At 45.1% G+C, this 20,677-nt stretch overlaps 1 protein-coding gene across 1 annotated transcript in view; it reads right to left on the bottom strand.

The window, feature by feature from the left end:
- Positions 1-20,677, bottom strand: part of CARS2 (cysteinyl-tRNA synthetase 2, mitochondrial) — a 465,610-nt gene that overhangs the window by 317,312 nt on the left and 127,621 nt on the right. The window contains exon 3 of the mRNA XM_086934744.1: positions 17,907-18,024. Within this exon, the coding sequence (XP_086790870.1) occupies positions 17,907-18,024 (118 nt within the window). The remainder of the gene's footprint in view (positions 1-17,906; positions 18,025-20,677) is intronic.

Below are 20,677 nucleotides of genomic sequence, written 5' to 3'. Positions count from 1 at the left end.
TACGTGTGGGAGCAGCCGGAGCCTGGATTTATTGGGTTTGCCGGGCCCTCTCCACACGGGGCCTGAGTGAGAGAACAGAGAGCAGGCCCGAGGGGCAGAGACACTACAGAGAGTACATCCCCATCCCCCCTCCCGTGGCATTTCCCCGGCCCGCTGACCTAAGTTCTGATTTCAACAATGAAAACCTGGGCCACGAGGAAGACATTCACTTGTGAGGCCTGCTGACTGCCTGAGAACCGGGGCCTGGATTATCGGCCCACACGGAAGCCCCCCTCCAGGGCAATAGAGACGGACTGCACCTGGTAAGGGGCATTCACAGCGCAACCCCACCCTACCCTCCCCCCACGGGGCCGGACTGAAGGCTCGTTAACCCCTCAGGGTCATTCCATTATCACTGGCAGGAGAGACCTGGGTTGCCAGCTGACCGCTATCCTGTTACGACTGCTGATCCCTGGGTAACACGGCCGAAGACCAGGGAATATAGAGGGACGCCGCCTCGCCTCCTTCATCCCTCCGTTAACGCATTCGCCGAGGGTCCTGCTGGGAGTACGCCACAGCAAACGGAGGGCCAATACTCTTCGGGAGACCACACACTTCAAACAAATCCACAGCGGTGAGCGGCGTCACGCGGCGGACCCCACTGACAATCCTAAACACCGCCATGACGGGAAGGGGCCCCAGGAATCAAAATACGCAAGCCATGCTGGATAAATACGCCTATGGGAAGGACTTTCCACCGCTACCGGAGGGGAAGGACTCCCCAGGGAGGGCTACAGGAGACAACACTTCCAAAAAAAGTGACTCTGGAGGACATAATTGTGGCGCTCACCAGCATGCAAACCACGGTGGGTTCCATTTCCACCGATGTGTCCTTATTGCGGGCCGACTTTCAAAAAATCACAACCAGAGTTACAGAGGTTGAGCAGGTCACGAAGACCTTGACTATGGACACGGCTGCGTTACACAAAACAGTCTCGCGACTCGAAACGGAGAACAAAATACTGGCCGAGAAACTGGACGACCAGGAAGGGCGCTCGCTCATAAATAATGTACAAATTCTGGGAATTCCGGAGAGCGAGGGTCTCCAGGCGATGGATTTGTATGTGGAAGACCTAATAAAAACAAGGCTGCAGCCAAAGGGACTCTCCACCTTCTTTTCTGTGGAGCGGGCACATCAAGTTCCAGGAAGAAGGCCTAAACCAGGGGCGCCCCCCAGGCCGGTGCTCGCGCTCCTGTTCAATTTCAGAGACAGGGATGCCATCCTCCAGACTGCGCAAATATCCCCTCAGATTCGTCTGCACAACTCCCCAATCTCCTTCTTCCCAGACTATACTGCAGCGGTTCCACGGCGCCATCGCAGTTTCTTAGAGGTCAAAAGGCATTGAGAGCCAGAGAGGTACCTTATTCGATGTTCTTTCCAGCAAAACTGAGAGTCGTGGCTGAGGGGAAGACGTGGTTCTTCGAGACACCTGAGGAGGCCTATGACTGGCTTGAGGGATGGTGGAAAGTGGAGGGACCCCGTCGCGGGAACAGAGGGCAACGCCGTCGGACCAACAACGAAGAAGAAAACAATCAAGACTATCACCAATCCGAAGAAGACAACTCACAGAGGGTGGATGCAGGCGACCTCGGCAATAGATGAACCGGACTTGTGGAATGTGAACTGTAACATGGACACCTGTTAGTAAATAACATTGCGGATGGAAACCGGGCTGATGCGGGCCCTACCGGTTAGGGAAGGTCACACTCTTCCAGACTACTTACCCCCTTCACGCAAGTACACTGTTTTGGGTTGGGATAGAGCTCTCTGCTATGTTGGGGTGGTGGGCAGTTCGAAGTCCGTCGGGCAATTTTTTCTAAAGTCACCTCAGGATCTCCCAATGATCCTGCACCTCCTCAGACCCTCCTTAAAGTCAGCGAGGCCATATGTCCTGTTATCTTAGATGTCCTAAACTCGTCCATTGTTTCCAGCTTGGTCCCTGCCCAGTGGAAATGTGCAATGGTTAGGGCCCTTCTCAAAAAACCTACATTAGACCAGAACAACTTGGCCAACTTCCGCCCCATCTCCCTTCTCCCTTGGATGAGTAAGTTGCTGGAGAGACACATCAATAACATCTTGGTAGAGTATTTGGAGTCCAATGACCTGCTTTGTGCCTCCCAGACGGGATTCCGCCCTCAACATGGCACCGAAACTGCTTTACTCGCGGTAACGGAAGAAACGAGATCCGTGCTGGACCAGGGAGGGAAGGCAGCCATTATATTATTAGATCTTAGTGCCGCGTTCGACACGGTTAACCATGCCACATTATTACATCGTCTAAATGGCATGGGCGTGTCGGGCGCGGCCCTGAAATGGCTGACCTCCTTCCTGGATGAGCGCTTCTTCCAGGTGTTTGAGGGCGAGGTAGCATCCTCGAAACACCCTCTGAGCTGTGGGGTTCCTCAGGGCTCGGCCCTGAGCCCCACGCTCTTTAATGTCTACATGAGTCCTCTGGCAGGGATAGTACAGCCCTTCGGTGTGCGTATTATCACCTACGCGGATGATACCCAACTGGTGGTCTCCTTGGATCACACAGAGGGTTCATCCAACACCTTAGGGCCCTGTCTAGAGGCAGTAGCCAAGTGGATGCATTCCTCATGTCTCAGACTCAACGGGGAGAAGACGGAGATTATGCTACTGGGCAATTCCGCACCGACCATTCTGGTTCCCATCTGGCCCGCCTGTCTTGGTGCTCTTCCCTCACCGAAACCCCACATCAAAAGCCTTGGAGTCTGGCTTGATAAAGCATTGGATTTTTCTGTGCAGGCCACTAAAACTGCTTCCACCTGTATTGGACTGTTGAGAATGCTCCGGAAGATTCTCCCATTGCTTCTTTTCCAGGCGAGGAGAATCATGGTTCAGGCCTTGATACTCTCCCGCCTGGATTATGGAAATGCATTATATCTGGGAGCCCCGGCAGCAGTGATCAACAGACTCCAAGTTACACAAAACTGTGCTGCTCGACTTTTGTTTGGCATCCCTTGTGGGAAATCAGCAAGGAAGGCCTTAAAAGAACTCCACTGGCTCCCAATAGCTGCCAGAATGCACTTTAAAGCTATGTGCATTGTGCACAAAGCTTTTCACCGAACAGGTCCAGCTATCCTGCGCTCTCTGGTCGTACCTTACATTCCATCGAGAACCCTTCGTTCCAGCGTCCTTCATCTTGCCACGACAACTAAAGTCAATAAGGCTCGCTGGGGAGGCCGGGCGTTTTCACACTTAGCAGCTAAGATGTGGAATTCGCTCCCGCCGAATATGCGGGAAATTAGCAACCTGATGGTCTTTAGGAAGTCAGGAAAAACTTACCTGTTCGCCAAAATGTGTTAACCTTGCTATCTGCTCACCACACTATTCAGTTCAAGCGCTGCGAGGCCTTAGGGTATGTACGCGCTATATAAATATAATTTTTCATTTCATTTCAGGGAGGCAGGGAGGAGGGTTGGACTTTAGGGCTGGGTAGATAAGGTTTTTTGTTTCTTTGTTTTAGTTCACATCGGAAATGGCACTATCTCGGGGTATGTACAGACTGATAGATCCTTACATGACATGACTGGGTTACGACACTCATATACTTCCCACAACTCCAATGGCAATAAACACCCCGCAAGGTAACGCCCGAGACGAGGCCCCTGAGGTCCCAGTAGCCCCTCTTACACTGCTCACGTGGAACGTGCACGGATTAGGGGACAAAATTAAAAGAGGGTTGGTACTACGGGCCCTGAAACGTCAAGCTCCCACACTAGCACTCCTGCAGGAAACCCACCTCACAGGCGCGTAAGGCATGTAAGGCGATGGATAGGTGTGGGTTCAAAATGGTGGTGCACTCCGAATTTTCAACAGGGACTAAAGGAACGGGTATTTTGCTGCGAAAAAACTCTCCCTTTATAGTACTAAAAACAAGACGTGACGATCAGGGGAGATTTGCTGCACTGCAGGGTCAGTGGGAGGGTAGACTCATTAATGTGGTGTCAGTATACATTCCCCCGGCGCTCCACATGGTGGCCTTCCCGGCCCTCAGTGAATTTTTGCTGTCCTTGCCAGAAGGAGACCTTCTTATTGGGGGAGACTTCAATGCCACAATGGATGACAGTGTAGACCGACACCAAGTGAGGAGCTTGACACCGGAGTCTACCCCCTACAGAGCTCACAGAAACGTTGGGACTGGTGGATGCATGGAGGCAAACGCACCCAGTAGCAAAACAATATACATTTCACTCCACTGTGCACAACAGTTTGTCGAGGATAGATTATTTCCTGACCTCAGAGTCAAGTCTACAACATATAGACAACATTGATATTGGGCCCAGGGGTATATCTGACCATTCACCAATTGTGTTAGTCTATTCTTCCCATTGCACTTCCAGCAAGTGACTTTACCCTATTTATCCAGGGTACCTACAGGTCCCGCAGGTGCGTAAGGAACTTTGCAAGACCACCAAATACTTCTTTACAGAGAATGTGGCCTCGGTTAGCTCCCCGGCTATTATGTGGGAGGCCTACATGGCAGTTCTCAGGGGACAACGATAGCCTTCATCACGAGACACAAGCGTAAGCAGCGACAAGACCTTGTAGCCTTGGATAGGGAGTTGAAAGCAGCTGACACTGAGCATGCGGCAAACCCCAAACCTGCTTCGGCACACACCCTCCACATAAAACAACAGCAATACAGGGAACACCTTAGGCACGAAACGACGACAGCACTTACGGCAACCAGACACAAAGTCTGTGATGTAGGAAATAAAGCAGGGAAGTTGTTGACTTGGTTGGATAGACGGGAGCGCGGCACCAGGACTATTGCGCAACTGCGAACTGCTGTGGGCCAACTCACGTCGGACCCGGGGGCTATAGCACAAGCACTAGCTGGACATTTCCGGGCAGTATACACATCATCCTAAAATACATCAGAGGGTGAGGCAGCCGGTCATTTATAAGACATAGCAATGCCTGGGCTCACGCCGGAAGCTTCTTCGGAGCTTGAGGCGGAGCTCACGACAGAGGAGCTACTCGCTGCCATCGGCTCGCTACAGTCGGGTAAAGCACTGGGACCCAACATGATCCCGATAGAATTATACAAACTTATGGCGGACACTCTTTGTCCACACCTACTTGATATGTTCAACAACAGTCTGGAGAAGGGGCAGCTGCCTTTAGATCAGAGAATAGCCACAATAGTGGCTATACCGAAGCCCGGGAAACCGCTGTCTGAGTGTCTCTCCTATCACCCAATCTCGCTACTCAATGCGGAAGCAAAAATACTAGCCAAAGTGATCGCAAATAGATTATTACAACACCTTCCGAACTTAATTCATCCGGACCAATCAGGCTTTATGCCAAATAGAAATACAGCACTCAATCTCAGGCGACAGCATGGCACGTTAGCTCGGTCACACGCCCTGTCGGAACAGTCCGCGGTCCTTTCCCTTGACGCAAGAATGGCCTTTGATATGGTGGAATGGGCCTACTTTTTTGCTGCGCTACCGCACTTGGGCTTTGGCCCAAAGTTTTGTGCGTGGATCCGGCTCCTTTACAACGAGCCGATGGCACGTGCGGCGGTGAATGGGCACCTATCAATCAATCAATAAATCAAAGCATTTGTAAAGCGCACTACTCACCCGGAGGGTCTCAAGGCGCTAGGGGAGGGGGGGTCCGCTACTGCTCGAACAGCCAGGTCTTGAGCGGCTTCCTGAAGGCGAGGTGGTCCTGGGTCAGGCGGAGGTGGGTCGGGAGGGACTTCCAAGTCTTGGCGGCGAGGTAGGAGAAGGACCTTCCCCCTGTGGTGGCTCTTCGGATGCGGGGGACGGCGGCGAGGGCGAGGCCGGTCGACCGAAGCTGGCGTTTGGGAGTGTAGAAGTTGAGGCGGCTGTTGAGGTATCCTGGGCCTTAGTTGTGTAGGGATTTTTGTCCGTGGGTGAGGAGACGGAAGGTGATTCTCTTGTTGAGCGGGAGCCAGTGCAGGTCTCTCAGGTGTCCGGAGATGTGGTTGCGACGGGGGATGTCCAGGATGAGTCGTGCTGAGGCGTTCTGGATCCGCTGGAGTCTCTTCTGGATTTTGGCGGTGGTTCCGGCGTAGAGGGAGTTGCCGTAGTCCAGCCGGCTGGTGACGAGGGCCTGGGTGACCGTCCTCCTGGTCTCGGTGGGGATCCACCGGAAGATCTTCCGTAGCATGCACAGGATGTTGAAGCATCATGCATATCGGAAGCTGTACCGCTGGCAAGAGGGACTCGACAAGGCTGCCCTTTATCGCTGCTTCTTTTCGCCCTGGTATTAGAGCCCCTTGCGGCGTGGATTAGGGGGACCCCTCTGCTGCGAGGTATTAGATGGGCAGAGGGATGGGAAGACCGTATTTCCCTGTACGCTGATGATATTCTGGTGTACCTTGCAGACCCAGAAAGCACTATACCAGTGCTCCTTGAGCTTTGCGACACTTTTGGGAAAGTCTCCGGATATACTATAAACTGGTCTAAATCAGTCTTATACATACTGAAGGGACCACTGCCGCGACTCCCCCCGGACTGTCCTCTGGCGAGGTCCATGGACTCTTTTAAATACTTGGGTATTCATATAACAACAGACCCCGTGGCCTTCCTCGCCAAAAAATTTCCGCCTCCCTTGGAGCGCTTGCGACGAGATGTGGCACACTGGGCATCTCTCCCCCTGACACGGTTGGGAAAGGCGGCTTTATTTAAAATGATGGCCTTGCCACGGTTTTTATATGCGTTAGAAAACACGCCATTTCCGGTACCCTTGAAATATTTTAAACAGATAGCAGCGCTGGTGTCCACGCTCCTGTGGGGCAACAAGCCGGCGCGCATTGCGCAGGCAAAACTGCACCGCAGTTGGTACGACGGTGGCATTGCGCTTCCCAACGTACACTTATACTACTGGTCTGCGCACCTCAAAATGATCAATGGATACGTGCCCCTCAGGCAGATCCAGCATATATGGCGGATAGGGCGCAATTGGGCACAGGCAATATGATGGCGGCCCTGTATAATAAAAGACTGGCGATGAAGTTAGAGGGATCGACAAAACACACGGCCAGGCTATGGTATACAGCACAAACACGGTTGGGATGGAGGGAGACCATCACCAAACATACTCCTCTTTGGGACGCAAAGCAGTTGGGGACACTTAGGAATAGCAGGGGATTTGAACAATGGGCCAACATAGGAACCAGAGTGGGCAACCTATGGGACAAGGGGACGGCCATCCCATTTGACCAGCTTCGACAACAATACGAGCTTGACGTACCGAAACTTTCCGCTACATACAAATTCGCCACGCACTTTTTGCAGTACTCCCACAAGATGCAGATATACCTGAGGCTTCCCCCCTAGAAGACAGACTACTTACAGATTTCATGCCAAAACGCGCCACATCACTCACCTACCGCAAATTGGTTAATAATCTCCCAGATCCCACAGTGTCATTGAAAGATAGATGGACGGCTGACATCGGAGCAATGGACAAGACAGAATGGCAGGAGGCACTAGCCTCACCCAAAGAGGTGGGGATCCCGGCAAGACTCAGGCTTATTCAATTCAAAATCCTACACCGCTCCTACCTTACCAGGAGCACGCTACACAAGATAGGCAGGACACAACATCCATACTGCCGTAGGGGATGTGGGGACGAGGGCTTCTTTTTTGATACAGTATGGGATTGCCCACTAATAACTGACTACTGGCGGAAGATCCTGCGCACAATGTCCCAAACGGTTAGTGTCTCCTTGCTGCCCGAGCCACGTCGATGCCTTCTCAATATACGGGAACCGAATGACCTATCACGACATGGACAAACATGGGCGACATTGGGACTCATGGTGGCTAAAAGGAACATAGCGCAGAAATGGGGGCCACTGAAGTACCATCGTTAGAGGCTTGGTGTAGGGACATGGACATCAATATGATGACTGAGAGGACTGTCTACATAAATCGGAGGTGCCCCCCGGAAGTGGACCAAAATATGGGCGGCCTGGAACACCTATAGGGGGGATATTTGCGACCCAATTCCTGAATCTGATGGCGATAGTTCGGAAGATGAATCAGGGGAAGACTGATGTGATGGGTTGGGGAGGGTACACTTTGACTTATAATGTGAACAGCGGGGGTGGGATGGGGGAAGATGAGAATGTATGTCGAGATCGATTCAAACTTGGAGCAACCTTTGAATATATACATGCTGATTGTCTCACCGATGTTCTGTGCAAAACCAATAAAAACTTAAAAAAAGAAAAGAAAAAAAAACTAGGAGCCAGCCCACTGGAAATGATTAAGACCAGATATCAAGCAAGCCAAAGGCAGCTGCTACCTATGAGCGGGAGTTTGGGGAATGGCCAAAATAGATCAGCTGCAGAAAGCAGAAGATGCCTTTTTTAAGTCCAGGGTCTCGTTACCTCCCTTTACCTCTAATTATATTTTATATCTTGAACTGGGCCTCCCTTACCTGTGTGATTCGATCAGGTTAGAACGTATCCTTTTGTGGATTTCAATCTGGCGTAGGGATACCGTCGATTTGACGCAACGCATTATCAGGGACTGTCTGAGGTAGGGCTGGGTGGCAAATTTCATTCCGCGGGGGAATTCGGGTAATTTTGCGCTCTGCGGAGAACGTGAAATTGCCCAAAATTCTGCATTCCGCGACTTCGTGAAATGTTTTGCTTGTTCGCGTTCTCAAAATCTCCCAAGAACGCAAACAGCAACTGCGAACAGGAAAAAAGTTCGCGAACAAGTAATTCCCCGTGTTCGCGGAGATTTTTTACCGTTTCGCAGAGATTTGCGTAACGCGATAACACAAATTCCGCCCACCCCTAGTCTGAGGCTCGAGGGTTACAGCAGAATTGGCTGGCTTAGTTATGTTCAGGCTGAACTAAAAGCAATTGGGCAGGGAGAATCATTTAGGAAAGCCCTCAGTTTGCACCAAGGTATCAAAACGGGAAATAATTGATCTATTTATAAAAAAGGCCTCTACGGAACGATGGAAAAAGAACGGGTGTTCACAGTCGCTCATAGTCTATAATGGACTCCCACCCAGACCGGGGGAAGGCTATTTTTATCTTTACTATGTCACAGTGGCTCAGGACAGGTTTATCCTGTTGCGATTCCACTTGAACCTAATCCCACTAATATTGGGGTTTCCAGAAAAAAGGTTCAAGATTTCAGCCCGTGTGATAATCACTCCCCCCAGTCTGATTTACACTTGTTGTCCTTTTGTCCATTTTATTGTATCGAAAGGGAAAAGTTCCTTCTCCCAATTTTAAGGTGTAAAAAGTTCTCTCAATGTAAAGTTGCACGGTATTTTCTAAAAGCCTTGCCTAACCCTTACGTTTGTTTTGTGGCAGCATCCTATTTATGGGCTTGCTGGAGAAATAGAAGGGTAAGAAGTTTGCCATAATTAATTTCTAAGGATGGATCCATTATGGTTTTAATCTGATTTTAATTGTTCAAAAAAAAAAACACTTGAGATATTTTGGTATTTATGTAAATGGTTTTATCATAAAATCTGTTATGAGATTGTACTTTTATGGTCTGTTTATTAATGGATTGAATAAAGATTTAAATGGAAATGGAGCGTGATCCACTGTAACAGGATGAAAGGGTAGATCCCTAAAAGACATGTTAGTTAAAAGCAATTTTATTAGCACTCGGAAAGAAACATGGCATGATGTAGGAAAGAAAGAGCTTTCATCATGCACTTAATGCATGGCATGCAAAAACTAGGTGAACACGGAAAACGTTAATGGCTACCAATCAAAGAAACAGGTGTTAAAGGGATGCATTAATTGAAATAGTAATTTTATATTGATATCCTTGAGTGCCCATGCACACTATAAAAAGTGGACAGCATGACATGCTTACTGAAAAAACAAATATCGGAGCCCATATGGGCAGTCAAAAACAAAAGTTACAAAGTTACAAAGTAATTCAGATAAAGCATAAGAGTTAGCCAGAACAACAAAGGTTTTATGCAATTGACTAACGCCCAGCTGTACCGAGCTTTTTAGGAATAAATGGGTTGCATTTCCTAAATAGCAATTTCTTAAAAGGAATTCATACCGTGTAGGAATCACTATTCGGAAATCGCTATTTTTGGTACATTCCATTCAGCATTTCCTAAATAGCGATTTCGTAAGATTCATTATTTAGGAAATGAAAAATTGGAATTTCGTACATCTGGACCCAAGTTCCCAAAAGGGAGAGAGGAGGAGATCGAACCAAGAAATTCAGAACACTGCAATCCAAATAGATCACAAGACTGTGAATAGTGATCCTTGGTGGCCTATATCTGAATTAAGAACTACCTGTATATGTGGATTTAAAAAAGAGAAGAGCAAGAGAAGTATAGCAATAACCAAAAAGTCTGATACAAACACATTGGAATATAAAGAGATCACCAATTCACATGAGCAAGCCTGAATCACCCCAGAGTACCCCAATGAAGGTCAAGCTGTAGCCTAAAATTGGTATGAACTTGGAAAAAATAAAACCAGAAGCCATAAATAAACTGGAAAAATTAGTTGGATGGTGGATATGATTTAACAAGGAAATTAAAAAGATTATCATGATAATTAGGAGAGCCAAATGAACAACAAGTACCTTAAAGCACTGTTTTGGGAAAATGCTAAATAAGACCTGCATAAATCAGATGAACCGAGAAACTGATAAGTATAAAAGGTTAAACTTAAGTTACAATTTACAAAATGTGAATCCCATGAAACTTAGAAAACAAAATAAGAAATAAGCCCAGCCCCAGATAGTGTGATGTTCCATCTGGTATAGGTTAGAGGGGTGGTATTGTGATCATAAGGTTCAGGACCCACTAAGGGTGCAATGTGATATGACAATGTCAAAGGTGATTACATCTACCTGAATGTATATATTTATAGTGTAATGCATTATGTTTTTTTGAGGGGAGGTGTGTGTGTGCGGGTGTGTGTGTGATATAAAAGAGCTTTTTCATTTGCAAGGAAGAAAAGCACCGACTGGACAAAAAATTACTGGGTGTTGGTTTTGAATAAAACAGATTTGGTGTTGCTAGCCAACACCACCTCCTCTGATTAGTCCTTAGGCTGCTCTGCTTCACTACCCTGAGTGAGTGAAGTGCTACAATGGGAGCCTTGGTTCCCAGTAAAAACGAAATGGCAGATGTATTACTTGGGAAGGACTGTTATCCCCCGCAACTAATAACCTCAATTCTAATAGCATTTATACACCCCGAACATAGAAGAATGGATAGAAGCATGGTATAAAGTCAAGGACAAAGGCAAAGTTAATGTGTGATGGGAAAGGGTACCTGGTTTGTAGACTGGTACAGCAACTTGATGTTGTATTCTTCTGGGCTTATATACCCTTCCCTTTTATAACTCTCTTTCCTTCCCGTTTCCTCCCCATGGTGAAGTTTTTTAAAGCCTGTGAGAGTAGCTTATTTACCTGTACTGTGGCTTGACTGATGGGGTTCCAATGCAAATGTCAGTTGTTTAATTCTTGCAGTGTTTCAGTCTGTGTGGCCTTACCATGTCAGGCTTCCATTTTCTTCATTAAAAAGGTCTTCAAACAAAAATATATATATATTTCCTGGTCTTACCGAAGAATGTGAAGCTTGTATCTCTTGGGACCAGGAAAAAAACAGATATTAAGAATTGCATTGTTTCCCTTTCAGGGCACCTTCAAGTATAGAAAATGAGTAGTGCAAATATTTTTGCAGATAGCAGCAGGGTGCCAGCCTGTTAGGTACTGATGAGTCTCGCCGAATCAAAAATGGGCTTGGGAAGTGGTGCCATGGGGTAACTGCAGAACCTGGCTGTCCCTTAAAAGGACCGCCATAGAGAGCAGTAGAAACAGAGAGCAGGTGTAAAGATGTGGAAAATACAAGCTTGATCAAACATTTGGAAATGTCATTCAAATTAACAAAGAAGTTGTTTTATTGCCATAAATTCAGCTAGATTATTATTATTTTTTTTACAAAGTAAGAAACATGCTTCCTAATATTTGGATCTACCCTTCTATTCATATAGTAGCTGATAATATAAGAGCACGCCCAGACGCGGGTCCCTTGTTCGCTGTGCCACTGGATTCAACTATCCTAGCTGAAGAAGCGTGACATACCCTGAAACCAGTCCCAGGATGCTTGTTTCCGGTCCAGGGAGGACCTGGCCTGGCAGTTCGGTCTGGACTGATCCCATGGGGCACAGGGTCAAGACTGATTTGCATATGACTGGGTTCAAACTGGGGTGGCGTAGTGGGCAAAAGAACGATGGATTTAACCCAGATTTTTTGACCGGGGGAGAATGTTTGCATTGTCTGCATTCTGTCTATCATTTGTTTGCTGTAATACTTTTTGCCCTAAGTGGGATGGGTGTGCCCAGACGTGGGTTCCTTGCTCACTGTGCCACTGGATTCAAGCTAGCCTAGCTGAAGAAGGGTGACCTACCCTGAAATCGGTCCCAGGATGCTTGTTTTCGATCCAGGGAGGACCTGGCCTGGCAGTTCGGTCTGGACTGTTCCCATAGGGCACAGGGTCAAGACTGATTTGAATATGGCTGCGTCCAAACTGGGGTGGCGTAGTGGGCAAAAGAACAATGGATTTAACCCAGATCTTTTGACCAGGGGAGAATGTTTGCATTGTCAGCATTCCGTCCATCATTTGCTTGCTGTAACTCTTACAGTCCAGCATCCCCTTACTTTTCGTATGTAAGTACTTAGCAGTGCAAAACATGATCAGAAAAGCATTAGCATGTCAACAGATTCAAACCGGTTAACATGAGCCCAAGAGCGAAAGGGTCTTAATACGAGCCTCAGCCCGAAAAAATTAACACATTCAAACCACATTCTGGACTATTACTTGAATGTAGGTCTCCTGTTTCTAAGTGTGTACAAATATCAAACAGAGAGTCTGTACAAAGGTAATAGTAAGAATGTGTACATCCATTTTACAAACTAAATTTCGCTAGGCGCCGATAAAAGATGTCATTACCCAATAGTTCTCACTACACCCACTTCAGAAGGATGAAAGAGGGAGTCAGCCCACGTAGATTCAAACATATGACCTCCAGGACACAAAAGCCTTTTAAGTGAAGGCTTTATCTTGCTGTGCTACCTTACTGAAATCTGAATGCAGGTTGTTTGCACTGCTATCTTATTGAACGATTCTCTTGCCTTTGTAGTTAACTAACTTGAAGATGGAAACATTTTAAAATTCGAGCAATGGGCCATATGTACTAAACGTGTGGTCACAAATAGTGGTCTCAAGTCTCTTGTCGACCTTTAGGGCCATATGTACAAAAAGTAGAAATTGAGAATTCCTAATGTAAGAAAACTGAAATATTGAATAGAGATTCCTAGTGGGTTGCAAATCGACCTATCTCATGAATATTAATGAAGTAGGTCATAGTTTCCGACCCATTAGGAATGATGGCCATCACAAGGCACAGGGATGGTTGCTTGCTGGGGTCAGCAGACTACCATGTCTGTGACTGCTTTTCAATAAAGCTATCTTTTTTTTAGTCTTTTTTTTTTAATGCAGCCCGTTTTCCTTAAAGGAAAATGGGATGCCTTTCAAAAAAGAAAACAAAAGGTTTAAGTTTCATTTTTTAAGAGCAGACAATGGCCCTTGGTGTCACTGTCTGCTCTTAAAAACATATTTTTGTTCACACTCTCAAAGGGGAACAAGTCCTCCTGGTGATCTCCATCGAGATGTTGGTAAAATATTAATGTTTTGCGACCGGATTTTGGTTGCAAAACATTAATACATATCACTGCGATTCAGTAGTTGGAAAAGGTACCCTAAACATGCCCCTTTCAACTACCGAATTGCTAAAATGAAATTTGGTAAGAAGTTACTGAATTGTCATTTGGCATCTGTACATTAAAATATGCTTATTTGCGGTCACAAAATGGTGGATTCTCCGATTCAGCCCGTCCGCAACATCAAAAAAGTTTTGAACTTATGGCCCCTAGTTTTTAAAAATAGCTGGTTACCGGTAGCAAAACTCAGATTTACCGAAGCAGAGGATTTACGACTTGTCGAAAAAACAAGAAAAATCAACCCAAAAGAAAAATTAGTACCTCTGGCCCTATGTTTCAAAGTGTATGGGACAGAAAAGGAAGACAAGATACAAGATACAAAGTGATAAGCCGTAATTCGCCTGCGACTGACTGCTTTTACAGTTTATTAATAGTGATAATGTTTCATAAAAAACTTTTCACTAGTTGAAATCCCTTTTACTGTCTGACTTGGTTTATTTTCACCCTTTTCCATTTTGCCCAAAACAATGGATCAGCTTGAAGCTGCGTTTCCCCTTACTGGACCACATGACAAGCACAGAATTTTAACTATTTGCTTATCAACTGGGTTGGTTCCCGCTATTGGAAACTGCAACACCTGGTGGACAATTTTTGCCACAGTCTATACTATATGTCATGGTACTCACTCGATGGCTGTTTTACCAAACGTTCTCAAACAGATACAGAATGAACATGAGGAAGGTCCTGCCCTAGATTTGGGGATGAAGCTAATGAGTAATTTTCCCATAGTCTCCAAAATGATTCTTTCTAATGTTAAAGGTGAAGCAGCATTTCTGGTATACGCCAGCGAATTACTGTGGCAGCAGTAGCAGATCACGAACACGAGTTGCCTATAATTATTGATAATGTATATACATCTTTGAGGTACAATAATTTAGGAACCAGAACTTCAGTGCCACCACTTGGCAAGCCTAGCACTGAGAAGGATGCCTGTCCAGCGTGTGAGTTTGTTAAAAAAACAAAATGAGATAAATCTAAACAACAACAGAAAGCTAAGATTAGATCCTGTTCATTCTTTATCCCAGGAAAATAATAAAATGCACAACATGTACTGGTTCTGTGTGAAAATACAATGTGGCACAAAGGCAGGCGTAATATTTAATCACGTGGAAAAAATAAGGGTCCTACAATATGTACAATTATGCTAACATAGAAAAAACGACAATGGGCCATACAAAAAGCACACAGCACCCTCCCTTGGGTCAGACACTAGCACCTAGACTAAATAAAAGAATGCAGCTGCTATTTTGAATACACGGAGGACAGGGGTTCTGAAAAAACACACTCAGAGTAAAGGTCCTGAGGCAAGAGTGATACATCAAGTGAGATGTAGAACATCTACCTAATGCTAAGGTATGGGGTTCACCACTAAACTATAGCTATTCGGACTCAGGCTCATAGATACTGAGTAACCATACCATTGCAGTATCTTTGAGCCAGAGTCTGACTGGCTATAGTGCCTCACTTGCCCTCCTATTCCTTCCAGGGAGACAAATGATTTGGCATCCCAGAACACAAGACTCTTGACCCTTTCAAAGATCCCGGTAACAGGACACACCCTTTCGTTCTCTCATTTGTGCCTGCCCACAAAAAGATTATAAAAAGAGATATGAAGGAAGTTTACAATGTTTATTTAAACTATCATGCCCTAAGATGCAATTATTGAGCCACAATTATAAAACAGATACATGTCAATGATTTTGCCAACATGGTTAATAAACCATATACAATTAAGAGCCCTGTCATGTTATCTGACAGATCTGCCTAAACCCTCCAGTACTACTGAGCTAAGTGGTTATAAATTATAGATCTCTGGGTTTAGTGGCGGCCCGTACCTTAGAATACCTAAGTGGATGTTCTACAACTCGGCTGACGCAGCGCTCTTCTCAGGACCTTCGTTCTATGAGTGGGTTTTTTCAGAACCCCTGTCCTTAATTATATGACAAGATATGAGTATTAAAAACAGCAGCTGCATTTTTTATTATGTCTTGGTGCTAGCGTCTGACCATAGAAAATAACAAGGGGCAATGAGTTTCACCTTGCCTAGGCTGTTAAGACTAAATCCCAGGAAAATATTAAAATACAAAAACATGTGATGGTTCTGTGTGAAAATAAAATGTGGCACAAAAGCAAGGGTGATATTTAATAATGTGTTCAAAATAAAAGGGGCCTACAGAGTGCCCAATTAGGCTAACATAGGGAAAACCACAACGGGCCACAGAAGGAAACAGAAAATACCTGCAGATGTTTAGCACAAACCTGCCACTAGATGGCAGCAGGAGGCTAGGTGGTTGATCCATGCAGCAAACATATCTGCTGCAGAGCGCCAAGTTATCTGATTGAACTAATGTATATCCAGAAACAATGAATTTTAAGACATAATTCTAAGTCATCAGAAAAGCTCAGAAGACTCCTGCAACAACCTAAGTAGTCTGTTTATGTTAATGCTTGCGCTATCGATATACTAGAAACATTTAAAAAAAACTGCAACAAATTAAAATATATATGAGACAAAGTAGGCACTTCTGGCGATTTGGTACTGTCGAATTTAAACAATAAAGTAATTAAATTCAAAGTTAATCTTACGCTTCTCAGATAATAAGAATAAACAAATGGAACTGCCAATACTGCCACTTTCTTTACTATTTCAAGATAGGAAAACGAATTAAACAAGTCCCTCTGAACCACTCTTTCAGTTAGAATTGATCTATTTTATTTAAACCAATTACCAAAAAAAAAAAAATTTCAACGCATGGAACTCTTTACAAAATCACAATGATCTTCAAAAACAATATACTTATTCCCCGTGGAACACTCCAATCCCTTTAGAATTTGAATCGTGTTCTGTGTTTAACAGACTTTCATCTGCACTCCCCCTAACATACTGTCGTGTAGTGTCACATTCATACTTGTGTTCTACTCATTCTCACATTCATACACTCATCCTTTTTCCATTCACACAAAACCCACCCTGGGGCACCTAAACTTAGCTTTTTTAATACAAATATATACAAATTTCCAAAGAATTTAACCAAAAATAATGCATTTCAAATTTCGAATATCACAATAGGCCATCCATGATTGATAGAACTCAATAACTCTGTGAAAGGTGATTTAGTTTGGTTGGCTTAAAGTATCGTGGTCGACCCATTTCGAATCCCTTTAACGAAGGGATTCTCCTCAGGACAAAACAAAATGAACGATCGACTGAGGGATGTGTTCAGCGCTCTGCCGAGGAAATCGACACACTACATTGGAGGAGAGTTCTTATTAAAGGATCATCTAGATTTAAACAGAATATCATTTCATTGGCCGCAGCACACAGAATTGGGTAGGAGGCCCACGTCTAGGCGCTTTGTGCCTACACGTTTGCAACTGGGATATGAGAAAGATCCATGAGATTTTGTCAGAGTTGTAGATAAGATACTTGGTCCTGAGGAGAATCCCTTCGTGAAAGGGATTCGAAACGCGTCGACCACGATACTTTAGGCTAACCAAACTAAATCACCTTTCAAAGAGTTGTTGAGTTCTATCAATCATGGATGGCCTATTGTGATATTCGAAATTTGAAATCCATTATTTTTGGTTTGATTTTTGGGAAATTTGTATATATTTGTATTAAAAAAGCTGATATTAGGTGCCCCAGGGTGGGCTTTGTGTGAATGGAAAAAGGATTAGTGTATGAATGTGAGAATGAGTAGAACACAAGTATGAATGTGACACTACACGAGAGTATGTTAGGGAGAGTTCAGATGAAAGTTTATTAAAAACAGAACACAATTCAAATTCTAAAGGGATGGGAATGTTCCACCCTGAATAAGAATATTGTTTTGAAGAAGAGTTCCATGCGTTGGCAAAAAAAAATTTTGATAATTGTTTTAAATAAAATAGATCAATTCTAACTGAAAGAGTGGTTCAGAGGGACTTGTTCGTTTTCCCATCTTGAAATAGTAAAGAAAGTGGCAGTATTGGCAGTTCCATTTGTTTATTGTTATTGTGGCGTGGCCTTGCTACGCGGTAGCCAAACCCTATTTTGGCAATTGTCTCAGCTAATAAGAGCTTACCTCATTTGCTCTCTTGATTATCTTGTCGTCAATGTCTGTGATCACCATCACCGTCACCAAGTCCTTTTCAAAAAACGTACTTAAAATTCTTCGGATGATATCAAATCGAACATATGAACTGAAAAATATGCAGAAATGTTTTTACTAATGCGTCCATAACACCTTTTCCATACGTCATTTACTTATTTTCATAAGGACATGCGTAACCGCTATCCACCTCTGTTCAACTGCACACTTAAAAGGATTACAGGTGAAGAAAAGGCCTCAAATTATACCACCAAAGTGGGCTTGTCCAGCTCCTGCCTCAAATCTTTATAGTTAAAGACTTCAGCTTGCATTCCTACATGTAATCTTTTCCTTTCCGTAGACAGTAGCTAGCACAGCTCTATACTTTACGAAAATCCATTATCGCCTGCTTCTCAAATCCATAAAAGGACCACTATCCTTAGCACAAGCTTCTAGTGTAGTCAGTATGTAGACTGTCTACATTCTGGGCACAGTAGATCAGAGCTTAATTTGTGCGGGTGATTGCAGGGACTGGAACTTATTTTTCATCATCCGAATAGGACCCATAACAAGAGAGAGGAAAGCAGAGAAGGAAGACGAAGTATGCGAAATAAAGGAAAACAGTGACAAAAGGAAAAAGCAGGGAAGAAAAAAATCTGCAAGGGTTAGGTATAGGGACTGTGTAGGATGGTGGCAGACATGAGGTGGAATCAAAAGCAGGCGGCCTTGGTATTTGACAGCAGTGCTAGTGATCTATGGGCCTCTGAATGTATTTATTTAATATGAAGCACTTCTCGAGTGCGAGCCTAGAAATATAAAATAAGAAAGCTGCCGTCACGGGATCAAACACATTTTATTGAGTTTTACATGACTGAACAGGTACATTCTATGAGATGAATCATGCCAAGGTACATATAATTCAATGAGCGAAATCGTTATTGTGTGCAATACAAATATAGTAACTGGGCTGTGTATAGAATTCACACCTCCCCACCCATAACCTATGAATCATGTACAATGCAACAATCATTTGGCATGCATTTCATTAGCACCTTGTATCCTGAAACATTTCTACCCTCCTAAAATTTCCCCCACCCATCCCTCCCACCAGGCGTGTCACATACAATCAGTATTTTGATCTGCAGACTGGGGTTGCTGCAGTCTAGCTTCGCAAATGTAACTAAAATAGTGCTTTAGGATCCAACCCTCAATGAGGGCGGGGCGCATTGTGTTCAGTGTCTAGGTCTGCCATGTCATATGGTGCACAGGGGTAAGCTATCTAATCTGCCTCTCCAGGAGCTTCAACCGCGGGATCCTCGTCGCTATCACTATCCGGGATCTTCAATAACACCACCAATGTTTCCCATGCCCTCGCTGCCTCTAATGCCCTCTCACTTCCCGCTCGTTTTGCTAATTGCAGCCTAACTATTCCTTCACACTCCGCCCATTTGATTAGTTCCTTCATCCACCTTTTTACATTTGGACCCCTTTTTGCTTTCCAATGCATGATGATATCTCGTTTAGCCAATAATAGACCCATATCTAGGAATTTGCTTGTAATTTTATTTTTGGTCATGTGGGGGAACCAATGCAAGAGGCAGGGTCCCATAGCCGGCTCCAGTTCCCTTTCAGGGATCTCAGTCAATAATGCGACCACTTCAACCCAATAGCTATCCAGTTGTGGGCAATCCCAAAACATATGCTGAAAGTCTGCTCCCTCCCTATTACAAAGTGGGCATGCTGCTGTGAGGGTTTTGAAATATTTGTTAATCTCCGCCGGGTGAGGTATGCTCTAAGTAAAACATAAAAGTGCACCAATTGTAATCGGGCATTTCTGGAACTCTTTCACACCCGTGCCACAAGATCAGCCCAGGCCTTTTACGGAATCTCCTCCCCCAGATCTTCTTCCCATTTTAGCCGCAGTGCAGGCAAGGGTACTAGCTTTTCCTGTGTAATGTACCTATATAGACATGTGACCGCTTTAAAGGTTACTGCTGCCGTCACTATGTATTGACACCCCATCAATGTCTGCGATTCATTGAGTCCCTCCCTCCAATGTTTTCGGATAGCCGCGGTGAGCGCAGAGTGTAATAAAAAGTCCCCTCTGGGCAGGTCATATCGTTCCTGTATGTCATTGAAGGGAATCCTAGTGTTGTCCTCCTATAAGTCCCCTATACTGGTCAATCAAGCTCTCTCCAGATCATCAGTCCCTTCCAGGTCTCCCCATATGGTAATGCCTCACACATGGACAGAGGGATTTCAGGCGCACAGGGATATTTAATCTGTGCCCGTTTCAGGTTCTTATTCCAGCATTGCTGTTCTTAGTTCCACTGAGACAGTATGAATTCGGATGGGTAACTTCAGAACAATTTGGGACAGTACCCGCAGCGACGGAGTTCTATCTGTTAGTTCTTCCATCCCTCGAAGTCCAGACGCCACTTCCTGTGTGAGCCATTGTAATTGAGCTACCAAGTAATAAGTCTCAAAATCAGGTACTGCCAGACCCCCTCTGATCTTGATCTCATGAGGACTCCAAGTGCTACCCTTAGTCTGCCAGTTCACCATAGGAATCCTGTGACCATTGTCTTGAGCTGAGTAAAGAATCTTGTTGGTATCCAAATCTGCAATGTCCCAAAATAGTACAGCAGTCTTGGAAGGGTCACCATTTTAAGTAAGGCCACTCATCCAGCCACGGGCAGAGACAGTGCCCCCCAGAAATCAAAGTTGCCTTTCATTCCCCTGTTGACTCTACCTTTATTGCCCTC

This window comes from Lissotriton vulgaris, chromosome 8 (genome assembly GCF_964263255.1).
Source record: "Lissotriton vulgaris chromosome 8, aLisVul1.2, whole genome shotgun sequence".
NCBI classification, from domain to species: Eukaryota; Metazoa; Chordata; class Amphibia; order Caudata; family Salamandridae; genus Lissotriton; species Lissotriton vulgaris.
This window is presented reverse-complemented; position numbering and strand designations above follow the sequence as displayed.